At 34.3% G+C, this 19548-nt stretch overlaps 1 protein-coding gene across 8 annotated transcripts in view; it reads left to right on the plus strand.

Annotated features, from left to right (window-relative positions):
- Positions 1-19548, plus strand: part of WRN (Werner syndrome RecQ like helicase) — a 120131-nt gene that overhangs the window by 68767 nt on the left and 31816 nt on the right. For all 8 annotated transcript variants that reach the window (XR_002828602.1, XR_002828601.1, XM_014453601.2 and 5 more), the window contains 9 exons: positions 1038-1212; positions 5479-5660; positions 7854-7955; positions 8235-8327; positions 13123-13264; positions 16408-16578; positions 16655-16755; positions 17535-17610; positions 18396-18469. Coding sequence is in view for 6 of the 8 variants with exons in the window: in XM_014453601.2 (XP_014309087.1) it covers positions 1038-1212; positions 5479-5660; positions 7854-7955; positions 8235-8327; positions 13123-13264; positions 16408-16578; positions 16655-16755; positions 17535-17610; positions 18396-18469 (1116 nt within the window). In the remaining 2 variants the exon portion in view is untranslated. The remainder of the gene's footprint in view (positions 1-1037; positions 1213-5478; positions 5661-7853; positions 7956-8234; positions 8328-13122; positions 13265-16407; positions 16579-16654; positions 16756-17534; positions 17611-18395; positions 18470-19548) is intronic.

The raw sequence follows: 19548 nt of genomic DNA on the forward strand, positions 1-19548 counted from the left end.
GACCTGACCATGACCTCCTGGTTCATAGGTTGATGCTCAACCACTGAGCCACACTGGCCGGACTACATTTATTTTTTAATGTTTGCTTAGTATTTTATAGTTGAATGTATATAATAATGAACATTTAGATTATTTTTCACTATTATACTTTTGCTATGAATATTTGTGTATATGTGTCTTTTAGCCAAGGTGTAAGTAAATTTGTAAAATAAATTACTAAAATTGAAATTGTGTCAAAGGATATATGTATTAGAAATTAAATAACCTTTCCTAAATCTAAAATAGAACATTCTTTTTATATTCATTAAGTCATCATAAATGAATGTATTTATGGAAGTGAATGTATTTATGGAAATGAATATATTAAGGAATTAAATAAGGTCTATGGAAATCATCATTTACACTCTTAGTAAATAAGCCCAGGTTTTTAAAACAGACTTTCTAATAAATATTGTCTATGACAGTCATAGTCTCAAGATTACTAGTAAATACTTCTTTGAACTATAAAAATGATCTTTTAATATTACAAGAAAGCTTTTGCTTTTTCTGTAAACATAGAAACTCAATTTTATGATCATAAGAGAGAATAAGAATAATGTATTATAAATTTTATTTGCTCGCCTATGTAAATATTTACTTACTTTATGTAAATGAAGACTAATTGTTAAACTAGTGCTTTGTATTTCCAAAAGTATGGAAATTGCATTTCCAATAGTTTCTAAGTTTTTATCAAGGCTTCTGCTTAAATAAATAAACTTGTCTCTGGTTTTAATTTGGACAAAAACTGAGTCAAAGGTGTTTAGGGTTTAACATAATTCATTTTCACATTTGACCCACCATAATGTTTTAGATTTTTATGTAGTTAAATATATCATTGTTTTCTTTATGCTTTCTCCTTTAAGTCTTTTACTAAAAGGAAAATTAAGTTAAAATTTAATTAAAATGAAATTAAAAATTTAAAAAGGAAAAATTAAATAGATGAAATTTAAACTGGTCTGAATCATATATATATTTGTTCTTATGTTCTTTATTTTTAGTTCTGCCTGGGAATTTGAAGGTCCAACTATCATCTATTGTCCTTCCAGGAAAATGACAGAACAAGTTACAGTTGAACTTAGGAAATTGAACTTAGCCTGTGGAACATACCATGCAGGCATGAATAATAGTTCAAGGAAAGAGGTTCATCATAAGTTCATGAGAGATGAAATTCAGGTGAAGATTGATCATCATTTCTCTCTATCCTCCATAGTGGTAACATATTACTCTATTTACCAAATCTTTATTGAATGCCTTCTTTGCATTGAGCATAAAACAGCTCTAATAAAGGGAATCAGAGTTTAATGTGGGAGGTAGCTATGTGAACAAACTATTACGGACTAGTATGGCTAGCAGCCTGTACATAGTGCCTAGGTGCACAGAGATGGGAACGCTATCTGTTTATGTGGGTTAAGTAATGGGGATGGTCCACCCAGGAAGAAGCAATTTGAGTAGAGTCTGAACAAATGAATAGAAGTTTGTCAAGTGTGCAAGGCCAGTAAGTGAAGAAGGAAAAGAAAATTGTTTATAGAATTCCAGGAAGGAGGGCTAGCATGTGCAAAGCCCTGTGAAATGAGGGTGTTGGAAATTGTGAATAGTTCAGAATGGTTGGAGAGAAAGAGAGTGTGGAGTAGGAATGGCTTAGAGTAAAGGTACAAAGGGAGGAGGAACTGTTAGAGACTCAGAGCTGTTAGAGACTGAGGAAAGTTGAATGGGTTGGTTGGCCAGGTGGTAGAGGGCCTTAAAACTTACAAAGAGGCAGGCTGGGATTGGTGTGAAGTGCCTCTCCATTGTCCAGACTACTTTAGCCTTGTAATTTTTTACTTAAATGAAATTTTATATAATAGGTAAGGCAGGTTAAAGTAGAATAATTCTTATTAAAGTTGATGTGAGGGAGAAAGGGGTACAAGAGCCTCCTTATCTTTAAGACAGTCCTTGTGGGCGTCTTATAATCCCCAGAGCTTCGCAGAATGAAGTTTGAGAACCGTCTATTCTGTGTTTCTGGGCAAGATATATATTATAGAAACATGAGATTGGTAACACTAAGTAGGTTTGATTTGAAGGAGAAAAACTGAAGAGAGGAAGGGTATCCATGAAGTTACTGTGAAGAGTTACAGTGGTTGAAGTTATGTAATAATTTCAAACTGTAATGATTGGAATCCTGGTTCCATGGGTGCCATATAGAATATTTGGAAAGATTTAAATTCAAGCCACGTTAGTAGGTTTTCAGTCAACAACTTCATCCTGTCAACATCATATCCACAGTCACTATAAGCCTGTGGGCCAGTCCTCCTCTCTGTCCAGCTCTCCCTATTATATGTCGTTGTTAAGCACCCCAAAGCAATATTGTTCAAACAACTTACCTCATGTCTGGTGTGTGTGCACTCCCTATAAAATTCTCTATGAATTGTCTTGTTGTATTGCACATCTGCCTGAAAGTATCTATTCTCTTTCTTCCTCTTCTTTTTAGAGATATGAACAGCTATCACAACTGCCTAGAATAGAGATTTTATCCATATTCTTAAACGCTTATACTTTTATTTTATTATCTCAGGAGCTTGAAAATTGTCAGATAAAATGTATTAACTGGCCCTGGCTGGTTTGGCTCAGTGAATAGAGCATCGGCCTGTGTACTGAAGTGTCCCGGGTTTGATTCTGGTCAAAGGTGCATGCCCTGATTGCAGGCTCAGTCCCCAGAGGCGGGGTGCAGGAGGCAGCCGATCAGTGATTCTCTCTTATCGTTGATGTTTCTCTCTCTCTCACCCTCTCTCTTCCTCACTGAAATAAGTAAAAATATATTTTAAAAATGTATTAGCTGCTGCTTACTGAATCTTTACAATCAGTGTTTGAGCCATTAACTGACCATGATTTCATCTATTATGGTATATTGTTCATTGTTCATTTAGGTAAAAACATCTCCTAAGAGACATGAGAGAGTACAAACTTTATCTACATATAATTTGTTGTGTTGGGAGACTTGTTGGATGCTTCTGGGCTTCCTGCCAATATGCAGCTTCATTGAAACATTGCTCTTAAAATGGCTTTAAAAGCCTCACAACAATCACCAATCAAACCTAATACTGGAAGGGTGTATGCATGTATGTGCTGTTATATTTTCCCTTTTTATGGCAGGATGTCACAAGTTTTTATCCACATTATGAAAATTAATACATTAATATTGTTTGTGTCACCCTAGGCCAGTGGTCAGCAAACTGCGGCCCCTTGAGTGTGGCTCTTCCACAAAATACCATGTGCGGGCGTGCACGTACAGTGCGATTGAAACTTCCTGGCCACACTCAAGGGGCCAAAGAGCCGCATGTGGCTTGCGAGCCGCAGTTTGCTGACCACTGCCCTAGGCTGACATTAGGGTTTCTCTTGTGTCTGACAACTGGGCATTGTACTCCTTCTTTGCCATTATAAAGAATTCTAAAGTTTCACATATGAAGTGAGAGTCCTCACACACCTTCTAAAGAGGATGAAAATACATTTCCTCATCTATATAAAATAGTTTGGTGCTTTTGGTATTGACTACTTGCCATTGAGAATTTATTGAGTGCCTATTGAATGGATACATATACAGAATTCTCAGTATTCACACTCAGGTCTTTTTATAGTTGATTTATACTTTAGTATGAGCATAAAAGTAGAGCTCATCTTCCCGGCTCACTTCCCTGGCTCTTAATGTCTTGGACTGAGTGATCCTTAGAATCTTAGTATTTTCTATTTTATAATTGTAGAAAAACTTTTTTTCTTTCTGATTATTCATAACCCAATCTAACCACCTTTGGGTGTAGATTTGCATTTTTAGTCTATGATCATTCATTTTTACTTTTAATCCTAACTTTTAGTTTTATGTTCTTTTGTATTTTATTTGTGCTTTCAAGATGGCTTGAATTTCTTATCTTTCTGAAATGAGGTTGTGAATTAATTATTTGAATATATTTTATTGATTTTTTACTGAGAGGAAGGGAGAGGGATAGAGAGTTAGAAACATCAATGAGAGAGAAACATCTATCAGCTGCCTCCTGCATGCACCCTACTGGGGATGTGCCCGCAACCAAGGTACATGCCCTTGACCAGAATCGAATCTGGGACCCTTCAGTCCGCAGGCCGACGCTCTATCCACTGAGCCAAACCGGTTAGGGCTGAATTAATTATTTGGTAAAATATCTTGTATTTACACCTGAGAGAATAGGTTGGTCTCATCTAAGATTAGTATCGTATGATGAAAATTAAACCTTAAAAGTTCTCTACACACACACACACACACACACACACACACACACATACACACAAATGAAGTATATGAGATGATGAATGTGTTAAGTATCCTTATTATAATCATTTAACAATAGGTATGTATATCAAACCATCACATTATATATCTTAAACTTACACAATGTTAAATGTCAATTATCTCTCAATAAAGCTGGAAAAATTAAATAAGACATAACATTTAAAAAATAAAATTAGAATGATGTTGCTTATTTACTCTTAAATACAGCAAAATTGCCTACTCTTAATCACTCAAAGCTTTTTCTTAACATATTTCCATACCTATATTTATTTTTCTCTCACCTTTATTGTTCAGCATTTTCTTTTTATTTGCTAATGTTGGTCCATATTAACACATTTTTAAAGGTATTTTAATTTTTATCAGTTATGCATGTACATTAAGATCTAAATAGCTCTACACATCTACAATGAAAAGCATCAGCCCCTCATTCCTCCTATTTATATCTAACCTCATTTCCTATCAATATTAGTATAAAAATTTTGATTAGTCAATATATATTCAAATATATATACATAATTATTTATCTGTAAATGGTTTTTATTGCTAAGCCATGCAGTATATTATAGTTACTTGCGCAACTTCATGTATTGCTATTAATACTTTTAAAAATCTTTATTTAGTTTTTTGTGTTCTTGTCATTAATTCTTCTCTTAAATTTCTCCAATTATGTAAATCTTCATACTACAGTATATTAGCTGTTCTACCAGTTTTATCCTTTTAAAGATGCAGAGATAAATTCATGTTTTATTTTACCATTTTTAATGAGTCACTTCCTTCCATCTTAGAACAGTGTTAGAAAATATTACAATCAGGTAAGGACTTTTGAAACTTCATAACACAAAAGTCTCATTTAATATAATAATTATTTTAAGATCCTCTTTTGTGACGTGTACTTATTGCTAAAGAGAAAAACCGCTTTTAATTTTTATAGAGAGGAAACAAGTTCTAATTTATGATCACTGATCCTTAATCTGTAAATTGGGTGGGTAATCGTTTAATCTGTAAGTGATTGGTTAAAATCATATTAAGTTCAGTTTTATGCCAAGGACTTTAGCTAATGAACTAATTATTCTTATTAAAAGGTAAAAATGTAAGATTTTAGTTCTGCTAAATGTTTGTCAAACTATGTTGTTATTTATTCTCAGTGTGTCGTAGCTACCATAGCTTTTGGAATGGGCATTAATAAAGCGGACGTTCGCAAAGTCATCCATTATGGTGCACCTAAGGAAATGGAATCTTATTACCAGGAGATAGGTAGAGCTGGCCGGGATGGACTTCAAAGTTCTTGTCACCTACTCTGGGCTCCAGCAGACATTTGCTTAAATAGGTAAAAACATGTATTGCTTTCACAGTTGCAGATTTTTTTTCTTTCTTTCCATATAAGTTTTGAAAGCATTTGAGGCAGCATCAAAAATTTCAAGTAATGTGCTTTAAGTGCATTTAAAAAGAAACAGAGGACATCTAAGAACATTTGTGGTAAGTGCTGCCACCCAGAGGAGAGGACCTGTTTTAGCCAGACCTTATTTAGTATGAAGAATTAACTAAATCAGGATTCTATAGGGAATGTAACACAGATCCCATGTAATGATTTCCTAATATTGTGCACCGGTGAGCTGTTTATTTTTCCTTGGGTGCTCTCAAGTTTTGTTTTTTAAATTTTGTTTTATTGCTTATAGTATTACAAAGAGTATTACATATGTCTCCTTTTTTTTTTCTCCCCTTGACCTTCCCCTGGCCTCCCCTACCCCCCAGTGTCTTGTGTCCATTGGTTATGCTTATATGCATGCATACAAGTCCTTCGGTTGATCTCTTATCCCTCCCACCCAACCCTCTCCGGACTTCCCGCTGTAGTTTGACAGTCTGTTCGATGTTGCTCTGCCTCTGTATCTATTTATTTCATCAGTTTATAATGGTCTTAATTATCCATAAATGAGTGAGATCATGTGGTATTTTTTTTTTCATTGACTGGCTTATTTCACTCAGCATAATGCTCTCCAGTTCCATCCATGCTGTTGCAAATGGTAAGAGTTCCTTCTTTTTTACAGCAGCGTAGTATTCCTCTGTGTAGATGTACCACAGTTTTCTAATCCATTCATCTACTGATGGGCACTTAGGCTGTTTCCAGATCTTAGCTATGGTAAATTGTGCTGCTATGAATATTGGTGTGCATATATCCTTTCTGATTGGTGTTTCTGGTTTCTTGGGATATATTCCTAGAAGTGGGATCACAGGGTCAAATGGGAGTTCCATTTTTAGTTTTTTGAGGAAACTCCATGCTGTCTTCCATAGTGGCTGCACCAGTCTGCATTCCCACCAGCAGTGCACGAGTGTTCCTTTTTCTCTACATCCTCTCCAGCACTTGTCGTTTGCTTCTTTTACAAAATTGAAAGCAAGACCCTCCCCAGCAAAAATATTATGACATGCTTATTGTGATACTTGCTCTATTGTGGTGGCCTGGAACTGACCCTGCAATATCTCCAACGTATGCCTGTATATGGAAGGGTGGTTAGTGGTGTCAAATGATAAGAATGTTTTGAATAAGACATCATTTGTGTGTTCAGACTTTGCAGAAATCAGTTAACTGGATTCCCTGCTGGTGTCATCCTTGAGAGTTGTACAGAGGTATTATTATCAGTCAGAAGTTCAGATAGTCAAAATATGAGTGAGTGAGGTCTGTTTAGATGACGATCAGTATTATCACCCAGATCTTATAGGTAAATCATTGTTTTCCTTTGAAATATCCAAAACATATTCAACTCAAACTTCTATTTATTCTTGGAAAGAATTCTTGGAAAGATGTGCAATATATTTAGGAGATTGTCATTATGTGATATCTGCTATTCGTAGAATTTCTTCACAAAAGACTGGAAGAAACAGTCAGGATGAGTTATAGCAGCATTAACTTAAAAACAAACAAACATGTCTTTGGCGTTACTAACCATTTAAAATAAATTTAATTTTATAGAAAACACATCAGTTTTAGTTGTTTGAGGAAGGAACTTAATTCCGATACTTTACTGGTGTCCCATAATAACGCCCTATAATACAAAGAGAAATCCTCTGAAGAGTTAAAAGGGATCTAATTTCATGTTTGGATCAGGAACCTCTTTTAGTATTCCTTACATAGCTGCTTTAGTTTCTCCTGTAACATAAGTGAAAAAAAATAACTTTTAACTGGGAAAAGGTGAAAATTTATATATAGTAGAAGGATTACCCAAAAGCATGTAGCATATAAATCAAAATGAAAAACTTTAGGGTTTATAAAAAATTTTCAAAGATAGCTAAAAATTGATGCTTGGACACAGGTAGAATTCTTTCAAAAATAATTTTCATAAAAAAATCAAAAATGCTTGCTTCTTGTGAGGGGCATTGACTGGCAAGGGGCACATAACTCTGGAATGATAGAAGTGGTCTTTGTCTTGCTAGGGGTGTGGAGTGATAAAATAATAACTAGATAACTAAAAAGTAACAAAATCACTAATGCAGTTTTACATATTCCTGTGATATTTTTAATTGACAGGCACCGCCTTAATGAGATACATAATGAAAAGTTTCGATTATACAAATTAAAGATGATGGCAAAGATGGAAAAATATCTCCATTCCAGCAGATGTAGGCGACAGTATGTATTATTTATTTATATCAATGAATCACATAGATTTATGGGTGGTGCTCTTTTAAGAAAAAATTTTGCAAAATAATTAGAAGTATTTAGAAAGAATATTTTGTTGGTGTTGAATATGTGCTGAATTTTTAAGGCAACTTTCTTTTTGCCTCAGTAAACTGAAGCCAAATAATGAGGTCCCAGGTGAATCAATTAATTCACCTCATTATTTTCAGCAATGAATTTAACATATATGTTTTTGTTCTTTTATTTAATTTTAAATCTTCTCTTGGGTAGACTCATCTTGTCTCATTTTGAAGATAAACAACTACGAAAGGCCTCATTGGGTATTATGGGAACTGAAAAATGCTGTGATAATTGCAAATTCAGGTAAATATTTCTTCTTCTAGATGAACATTCTAAAAGTCTATTTCTTTTGCTTTGCAAATAATTTTTAATTGAATTTTTGATGAATGATATGTATTATAGTTATTTATATATCATTATTTTTAAATGTATTTTTATTTCAGAGAGAGGGAAGGAGAGGGAGAGAGAGATAGAAACATCAATGAGATAGAAACATCAATTGGCTACCTCCTGCACCACCCTTACTGAGGGTTGATCCTGAAACCCTGGGCATGTGCCCTGAGCAGGATTCGAACTGGTGACTTCTCGGTGCATGGGTTGACGTTCAACCACAAGCTACACTAGCCGGGCATGCATTATAGTTTTTGAAAACAAAATAAAAAAAGATATTTAAATAAATGACAAAGCAAACAATATTAGAGTATTTTGCTTTATAAATAGACAAACCAATAAAGTGGAAGACCTAAATCTAAACATAGCAACAGTTACATTAAATGTAAATGGTCTAAAACACCATTTAAAGGCTGACATTTTTATTTATTTATTTATTTATTTTATTTAAAAAATATATATATTTTATTGATTTTTTACAGAGAAGGGAGAGGGATAGAGAGCTAGAAACATCGATGAGAGAGAAACATCGATCAGCTGCCTCCTGCACACCTCCCACTGGGGATGTGCCCGCAACCAAGGTACGTGCCCTTGACCGGAATCGAACCTGGGACCTTTCAGTGCGCAGGCCGACGCTCTATCCACCAAGCCAAACCGGTTTGGCTTAAAATATATATATTTTATTGATTTTTTACAGAGAGGAAGGGAGAGAGATAGAGAATTAGAAACATCGATCAGCTGCCTCCTGCACATCTCCCACTGGGGATGTGCCCGCAACCCAAGTACATGCCCTTGACCGTAATCGAACCTGGGACCTTTCAGTCCGCAGGCCGATGCTCTATCCACTGAGCCAAACCGGTTTCAAGGCTGACATTTTTAGAATTGGTTTAAAAATATGACTGAACTAAGAACATCATCAGAGGTAAATAAGGACATTACATGATAATAAACGGGTCAGTCTACCAATGTATCAGTCAGGGTTCTTCAGAGAAACACACACACACAAACACACACACACACACACACACACAGAACTTAAGGAATTGGCGTATGCAGTTGTGGGGGTTGGCAAGCTGGCAGGCTGGAAAGTTGGGCAGGATTTTTATGTTAACAGTCTTGAATCACAATTCCTTGTTTTTCAGCAAAACTCAATTTTTGCCCTCTAATATCTTCATCTGATTGGATGAGACCCCCTAACATTACCAAAGGGAATCTCCTTTATTCAAAGCAACTGATTGTAAATATTAATCACATCTAAAGATAATTTTATAGCAACATCTACATTAGCGTTTGACCAAACAATCAGGTACCAGAGCCTACCCAAGTTGACACATAAAATTAACCATCATATTCAAGAACACGTAATCCCCATATGTGTATATATTTAACAAAACTGACAGAATTGAAAGGAGAAATAAAGAAATCCAAAATTACAGGTGACTTCAACCTCTTCTTTTGGTAATTAATAGAACTAGTAGACAAAATCAGTAAGAAGATAGGAGAAATGAACAGGACTGTCAACAGACTGGATCTAATTAACTTCTATAGAACCCTCCACCCGACAGTAGCAGATACACTTTCTTTTTAGGTGCCAATGGAACATTCACAAACACAGGCCATATTCTGGGTCAAAAAACAAACCATGAAAAATTTAGATTATAAAATATATGGCATGTAGTTAAAGCAATCCTGAGAAGGAAATTTAGAGCATTAAATACTTAGAATAAAAGTTTCCAATCAGTAATTATGCTTCCATCTTAAGAAGCAAATAAGAGCAAAGTAAGCTAAAAGGAAGCAAAAGGAAGGAAATAAGAAAGATAAGAGCGTAAGGCAATGAAATAGAAAACAGGAAAACAATTGAGAAAACCAATGAACTCCAAAGCTCATTCTCTGAAAAGGTCAATACAATTGATAAACACTTATAACAAAAAAACAGGAGACACAGACTACCAATATCAGGAATGAAAGGAATTTCGTTACAGACCCAACAGACATAAAGAAAAATAAGGAAACACTATGAGTAACTCTGCACGAGATGAAATGGAGTAATTCCTGATAACCTCAAGCTAATGAAACCCACAGTGAAATAGATAACCTGAATAATCATGCAACTGTTAAAGAAATTGGATCCTTGTTTAAAAAGACCTCTGAAAATAAATTCCCTAGCCCAAATGGTTTGAACAGCAAATTATACCAACATTTACAAGAAGAAATAATGCCATTTCTACAGTATGATTCCATTCATATGATATTCTCCCAAACATAAGACTATACTATTGGGATGAAAAAAAGATCAGTGGTTGTCAGAGGTTTTAGGAAGGGGAAGGTATGATTACAAAGGAATGGCACAAGGGAGTATTTTACAGTGATGAATTTGTTGTGTGTCCTGATTATGGTGGTAACAGTTGTGGGGGTGGTTAGATGAGTCTATGCATTTGACTCCATGGATGTGTTTAAATTTGTAAAACTTTACACACATCTAGACATACCATCAATTTCACTGAATATTAATTGAAAAATATAGTAAAAACAAATGATATACCTAGTTGAACTAACTGTATACCTAGGTGTGGTAACTATATTACTGTTAGACAAAATAAATATTCTTTAGGGTGGAAATGTTCTCTCTGTAGCGATAAATGGTTCCTTCACCCAGGGGACAGACTTGTTCTGTGTACCTTGAAAACAACAACGCTACAAATTTACAAAGCACAAATTGACAGAACAGCGGGAAGGAATCAACAAATCCACCATCAAGGTAGGAGTCTGATACAAATTTTTAATTATTGGCAGGTTAAGCAACCAAAAAATTAGTAAGATCTTGAAAATTTGGTCAACATAGAAACAAGTTTGATTTATCAGATACCTTATACCAAGCCATTAGAACAATGTATCTCAAACATTTTTCTTCATGCCTACATAGTTCATGATAATACCTGTATAGCATCCGAGGCTTGTTGAGTCTGGGTTCTGTCCAGACCCCTAAGGTCTGAGTGATTAACCTCTCAGCATACCTATATCCATTTGCAGCACACTGGTTGGGAAGCACTGAATTAGAGACTACACTTCTTACACATACATGGAATATTTATAAAAAATCAACTATGTATTAGAGCAGGGATTGGCAAGCTCTGGATGTGGGCCATGCCCTTTTCTTTATGTATTATCTATGGCCGTTTTGCACTGTTTGAGCTGAGTAGAGACCGTATGGGCCACAAAGCCTAAAGTGTTTACTCTTTGACCCTTTAAAAAAAGTTTTCTCACACCTGTACCAGATGATAACATGTCTCGAAAGTTTTCAATGTGCTGGAATCAAACACCACATTTCTCCACAATGCAACTGAATTAGAAGTAGATAGAGGATAAACAAATTCTCATTCATTTGGAAAATTGAAAATGACACTTTAAAATAACTCATTGATCAAAGAAGATGTAAAACTGGAAATTAAAACATTTTTAAAACTTACTGATAATTACAGTTATATACATTAAAACTTGTAAGGCCCTGGCCGGTGTGCTCGGTTGGTTAGGCGTCATCCCGTATACCAGAAGTTGCTGGTTTAGTTATCAGTTGGGGTACATGCCTGGATTTCAGGCTCCATCCCCAAGAGGGCATGCAGGAGGCAGCCAATCATTGTTTCTCTCTCTCTCTTGCCCTCTCCCTCCTCTGTCTCTAAAATCAATAAAAACATATTTTTAAAAACTTGTATAAAACAGCGCCAGGGGTACTTTGTGGGAATTTAAATACTTGGAAAAGAAAATTAAGTATCTTACTAAAGAAGCTCGGACCATAAACAAGTCTTTTTTCCCCTAAGCATATTATATCTGGGATACTGAATATATTTGTATTGCTATTTCAAAGATATTTATAAGAAAGCAATTGAATTAGGTAGTTGAACATTATTAGTAGATTTTCTCTAAGGAGTCCTTTTGTTCTCGACCTGCTTGAAAGGTTTCACATTTGTACTAATGATAACTTCAAATCTACCTGAAGGATGGCTTAGGAATTTAACTTCTAAAAAGGACTTAAATGAAAAGTTTATCATCTGTGTGTCATAGTTTACAGTCATCAGAGTTTAAACTAAAAATTTATTGCATAGATTTGTTTTTAAGTTAAAAAAATTTTTTTGATACCAAACCTCTTCTTTCAACAAAACTTAACACAGAAGTCCAATCTATAATAATCTATAATAATAAAGGCATAATATGCTAATTAGACTGGAGGTCCTTCCGAATGTCCTTCCAGATGAAGCTGGGGCTGCGAGGGAAGCCTGGGTCCCGGGTGCTGGAGGGAAGCCGGTGCCGGCAGCCGGGTGAAGGAAGGCCTACTCTTGCATGAAGTTCATGCATCGGGCCTCTAGTATTGATATAATCAGTAATGCGAGCTCTTTGAGCTGTAATTCTGCTCTCTGATTGCTTGAACTTCCTTTCCTTCTGTCTTTGGTCTGAGGAGCTTCCTGTGAAATGGGTTCTAGGGCACTAGGGTTGAGAACCATCACTATAATATACCTGTGATGCTACATTATAGTTTTCATTTCATATTTTACATACTTCATGTGCTCTTGGCTGTAATGAACTTTATAGCTCCTGAAGCAGTTGGCACATTTGCGATGTTTTTTACTTGGCTATTTATTACACTATATTTTATATTTTTATTTCTATAGGTACATGCTTTAGCTAAGCTCTCTAACATATTATTTTTATTTAGCTTGTATAATTGCCTTTCCATTGATGACTCAGATGATAGGCCACAGGACTTTGGTCTACAAGCATTCCAGCTTTTATCTGCCGTGAACATCTTAGGAGAAATGTTTGGAGTTGGGGTTCCAATTTTATTTCTCCAAGGATCTGTAAGTATATCTGTGAATCACCTTCATAGTTCTTTTACTCCTATTATACTTTTCTTCAGAGGTTTGCTGCATTATGACTGTAGCTTTGGCTTTAGATGAGTTATTAGAAACTCCGAGAGTCATATTAAGTTCCAGTTAAGAACTACATTCATTACTCTTGACAGAAGCTGTGTGTATCATATCTACTGCTGTTTTCATATTTCAAGCTGATGTTCAGCTCTGAACCTCAGGCTGGAAGCAAGTTTATTACATCGCAGTTGGATAATCCCTAGATTGGTTTTTCTTAGGATAATTTAAAAAAAGTTAACTTTCATTGTGTCAAGGGACAAGTAGAACAAAATTGTATCTTTTGGTGCTCTGGAAAGTAATAAATTCTTTGAGTAAAACTTTAATCTCAGCGATTATTGTACTAGTAAAAGCAGTATTTGGCAGTATATTTTTTTTCTTTCCTTCTATTCTGTTTCTTATCAGAAGTACTTAGAATTCCAAGGAAGTTTTCTTTTTTTCACTTTACCAATACATAAATAGTCAATTCAGCTACTTTTTTTTATTAATGTGCCAATATTATGCTGACAATGCAGGTAAACATAAGTCACGACCTTTGCAATAAAGAGCTTTGTTTGTAGTCCTTTTGTTTATATGATTTTATTCCTGATCTAGAAGACGGTAGAGCAAAGCTAAGTATTATATGTTTATATTAGTTGAATAAATCAAAAGTGAGATCAAATTCTTTGCAAATATATATATTTATTGAAAATGTACTTAAAAGTAGAGATTAAAATTCTCACTTTATATATAGAATTAAAATAAGCATTTGTTTGTTAAATACCTGAATGTTTCATGTACATATTTTCTGAGTTTTTATTTTGCTTAGAAAGAGACATGTTAGTTAGTCATAAGTACTTTTAATGAAATATGTTAAAAACGTTAACTTTTTGGGTACTGATGTTTTAGATTCAGAATGGAGTTAAAAATTTACTTTAAGTTACAAGTTAGATTAGAAATTTGATAATAGTGTGCCTAAGGAACTTGGTTTTAGCTGGTATGAGTTCATTTTTTTATAAAAAGAATTTAAGTTGAAAAGGATAGATTAAATATAATTGAGATCTATGAAAATATCTTCTGTCTCTGTCATTTTCAAAACCTGTGTATCCCAGTTGAATTATAATTTATAAAAATTATCCTTGTTATAATTTGGTTTAATCCAGTAGTATCCAGTATCAACAAATAAGTGTAAGTGGGCTCCTAGACAAACTTGTGCTGGTCACAAGAGGGATCAGATTTCACCTATTATTTGAAAACCAAGTCATTCTGCTTATACTGACAGTCTCTTCTGGGAGTCCTCAAATTAAGAAGTTTATTCTTTGTGAAATTTTATATTACCCTTGCTAGGTAAAGGTGTAAAACTTTTTTAAAAGTACTACTTAATGAAAATTTGTAGACATTAACTACAGTGAAAATAAGGCAAGTTTTTTTTTTCTTTCCATTTCAGGGATCTTGATATCATTTTAAAATTTATAAATATAATTCTTTTGGGAATTTAGTAAATTATACACCTTAACGAATTTAGACAAAATTAATATATTTGTATGTCATTTTGATTTGTAAGATGATAAATATCTTAAACTCGGAACTCTAGGAATTTATTTAAAGAGATAATATTTGTACGTATTTGCGTTTGAATACAGACAAAATGTAAAAATGTTGAATGACAGGCTCTACCTGTTCCTAAAATTTCAGACTGCATTTTATATTAAAATGTTTTGAAAACACTAACCTCTTGACGTGTTCAAGGACTGAATGTTTTGGAACATGAATACAACCTAAAATACAGTGTTTATATTAGAAAGCTCATAATCACTCAATTTAAACAGAAAGGTACTTATTACTGGGTACCTTTAATTAAATAGCTCATAGAATTGTTGATATGATTTTACTACAAAATAATCCACCACAAGCTGCTGCCTCTTCTGTGATCGAGAAGCTGCCAATACAGCACCTGACCTCACATAGCACTGAACAGGGAGCTGTAACAATCAGGAAGGTTCTACTTCTCTTGCTCTGGGAGCCACCCCAAACCTGCTGTGTGTGATCTGTGTCAACAAAGTAGATGCTTCTTGGTATTTGGAAGCTAGCAGTTGTATGCTAGATTCTTGCTAACACTTTCTTGTGAAAAGCAAACAGCTCCACAGTCATGCACCTGCAAAAACAGCAGAGGAGTCACCTAGCCTCACTTTTCTGCTTATAGATGTCACGTAAATGCCTCTGATTAGTGGAACTTAAATTATATTCAGAACCCCAGCTGGAAGGGAGCTTGAGAAATAGTATTTGTAACTTCCCACATTCTGTGGTAGAAGTTGCAGTGGCTGAAGGTTAGAATGACCCTTGAATTACAATCTGCCATGTACACCACACATACATTAGATAGGAGCAGTTTTCCCTAAATCCCCATGTTCATTTACTACTATATACATTTGAAAGTAATATTTAAATGTGTGGGATGAATAAAAGAGGTAGTAAGAGGGCAAAGTAACTGGAAAAGTACTTCATAGAGAGTGAAGGTGGGCGAGGCACCTCCATTGGAGGACATGACAGACTAGGTTCCCCACATTTATAGAACTTGATGGCCAGGAAGAGTCTGCCATTGCAATGCTCTCTTCACTTAGGACAAAATACCTCAAAAGCAGCAACCTACTTTTCCTGAGTGGTATATCTGAGTGGGTGAAGTAAACTGGGCTGTTGCACCGCACACACACTGCCATTAACACCCATACTCGTAGTCTAGAGCTGTAGATTATGATCACTGATTTCACACAATAATGTATGTTCCTAAAGGGTCTAAATATCAAAGGTTAAATATTTCAAACATATTCAAACCTATACATTGGGAAATGCATGTGAATTATGTGTGAAATTGAAATTTCCTGCCATTACTTTTAAGACACAAAAGGAACACTATTTTGATTATATTTTTATTTGTGACTTAAGTATTCAGAGCAAGCAGGATGGATAAAAATTTTATAGATTTTTAAAGCTGAAATTTAGTGTTAAATACAAAGGATCAACAGACAGCTTTGTGTTTTATTTAGCCTGTTTCAGTAAATAAGCATATTTAGAGACTGATTTTTTATTCCTGATTCCAGAATTCACAGCGTCTTCCAGATAGATATCGCAGACACAAATTATTTGGCAGCGGCAAAGATCAAACAAGGAGTTGGTGGAGAGCTTTTTCCTATCACCTCATGACCGAGGGGTTCTTGGCAGAAGTTTCTGGGCGTAACAAATATGTAAAGATTTGCACCCTTACAGAAAAGGTAAACACTGTGGAAGTCTACCTGTCTGATTAATTTTCCTCACTATGCATTAAGAGATTGTTCTTGCATTCAATAGGGTAGAAATTGGCTTCATAAAGCCAATTCAGGATCATCTCCTCAGCAACTTATCCTTCAAGTTAATGAAGAATTGTGCCCAAGGAAGATTCATCTACCAAGGTTCATTTTTCAGAATTTTTTTTTTTTTTTTTTTTTTTTTTTTTACATTTGGGGGTCTGGGTCAGTGGGAGAAAGATAAATCATAGAACACTTTTCTTGGTTGGTAGGAAGTAGTTGAGGATAGTATTTAGAAAGCTGCTTTCTCATTGATGAAAAAAGCAGCATTGAGGTCAATGTTGAAGAATCCATATACCATATTTCCTGCTGATGTGTACAGGGTGGGAGGGGATACACTTGTTGACTACCTTTTAGTATCTTTACATGTTGTCAGTCATTTACCAGGTTTTAAAAAATTGAGATATAATTGACATAACATTGGTTAAGTATGAAGTGTACAGTGTGTTGGTTTGATTCATTTATCTATTGCAATATAATTGCCACAGTTGCCTTAGCTGACATCTTTTTTTATAGTCACATAATTATTCTTTTTTGTGTTGAGAAAAATTAAGATCTAGTCTCTTAGCAACTCTGAAGTTATAACATTGTATTTGTTGACTATAATCACTGTGTTGTGCATTAGATTATCAGTTTTTCTTTTAAACTTAAAAAGCTTCTGCTTTAAACTTTAAACTTTAAAGAGCTTAAAACACTCCAGAGCTTTTTCTGGGGAAAAAAAAATCAATTTTAAAAATCATCAGTTCTAAAAGTAATTTAATCTCATCTGCCTTTCTGAGCATGGAGATACAATGATTAGATAATTACATTCAGGATATTAGATTATTACATTTTAGATAATTACATTTTAACATTCTCGATAATTGAACTTTATTGTTTTCCAGTTCTAAAACTGTGTCTCCAGGCACTGAGCAGCATTCCTCTCATCAGGTGCCCACTGACTTAACTGCAGAGAAGAAGGTTTGTTTTTATTAAAGAGGTGGTTCTTATTTATTTCATTTTTTATTTATTTCATTTTCACTTCTATTTTAAAATTTTATATTTTAATTCTCCTCCAATTAAAGAGGAAAATGCCATACATAACAGAACATAAAATTTGGAGAAGTAATATGAACAGAAAAAAATGTGCAGTACATGATTTCTGGGGTTAATAGAAGTATGTGAGAAAGTAACACTTTGATTCTTTTAAACCTATTTTATAACTCCTTTGTCTTGAAGTTTTGTGTGTGTGTTTACATATTATGATACTAGGATAGCAGATAGAAAAATAAGCCTGGTTTCTGAATAATCTGATTAAAGTCACACACATACAACATTCTTGCTTTGTTTTTGGATCTTAGATAACTATTACAGATTAAATAGCCAGAGGCAGACTTCAGCTAATTAGAACACGGGGGTAATAGAAAAATCTGCTGATTTAAATTTTTTGGTGAGCTTTTTCTGCTTTATCGAAGTAATGCAGAATGTAATTGAATCATTTTTGTAACTTGGGCTCTTGCTATGTCTCAAAGAATCCTTTTGATCATATATTTTCTATAGATTTGGGAGGAATGGGACATTATGTTGCATTTCTAAGTGCTTTTAGAATCCTAAAAGTTAGTAATCAAGAACTTAATTTATTTGATAATTTGGTTAGTCAGAGGAAGAATTGTCATTGTAAGATGTTGTTTCTTATTTTTTTCATATTTAAAAGTTTTTTGAAATTTCTAATTTTTAAAAATGGAATTCTTTATATTTAAAATCAGTCTAACTTGAAGAAGATGTATTCCTACAAAGCACTTGATAAAATTTCTTCTGGGAGTAACATTCCTACAAAAAGGTACAGTTCAAAATTTTTATTTTCTATATTTACTTTATCAGCACTTTCTCTCTGTCCTAAAGAGAAAGGCCTAGCGGACATGTGGCCATTTCATTGGCAAAAGAAAGTTAAAGCATAAGTCTCCAATGTTATAATTTTTAAACAGATCTATAAAATGATACTGATAATTTTATTATAATAGCTAATACTTGTGGGTATTATTGTTTGCCATACTCTATGCTAAGTGTTAAGCATTTTATATGTAACTAGAAGCCTGTTGCACGAAGATTCGCAATAGGCCTTCCTTCCCCTGGCTGCTGGCACCGGTTTTCCTCCGGCACCCGGGACCCAGGCCTTTGGTCCAACCGCAGCAGAGAAGCCAAGCCTTTTCAGTCTTCAGTCTTCAGTCTTCACTCCGGCCGGAGCCTTCAGTCTTTGCTCTATGCCTGCATATGCAAATTAACCACCATCTTTGTTGGGTTAATTTGCATAGTCGCTCTGATTGGCTGGTAACTCTCTATCTCTCTCCCTTTTGCATGTTACTCTTTTATTAGTGTAGATAACATCAAATTCTTTTTTAATTGAAATTCTTTGTTGTTTAAAGTATTACATATGTCTCTCTTTTCCCTCATTGAACATTGAATTCTTAAAACAACCTATGATGTAGCTACTATTATATATCTTCATTTTATAGTTGAAGATACCAATGGTTAAGCATACAGTTAATGGCAAAGCTGACTTGCAGACCTATATTTGTCCATCTCTAGCATCTAAACCCTAATTACTTACATTTGTATGAAATATATATTTTCACCTAAACATTAATTAATTGTTTTTGTATGAAATAGATATTCTCACTCACATTTAAAAAAAAAGACTTTATGGTAACATAAAATGGTAGGTATTAGAGTTGGTAGAAGATAAAGGCAATGTACTATAGGTGTGGGCAAAAGTAGGTTTACAGTTGCTTGTATGGAAAATAATACAATAATTAATAAACAATGCAAGAATAAACTGCTTTGCATACTCACAACTGTAAACCTACTTTTGCACACCCCTGTATTGTACTTTCAAGTTTAATATTTGACTTTCTGACTTAA

This window comes from Myotis lucifugus, unplaced genomic scaffold (genome assembly GCF_000147115.1).
Source record: "Myotis lucifugus unplaced genomic scaffold, Myoluc2.0 scaffold_26, whole genome shotgun sequence".
Lineage (NCBI taxonomy): Eukaryota > Metazoa > Chordata > Mammalia > Chiroptera > Vespertilionidae > Myotis > Myotis lucifugus.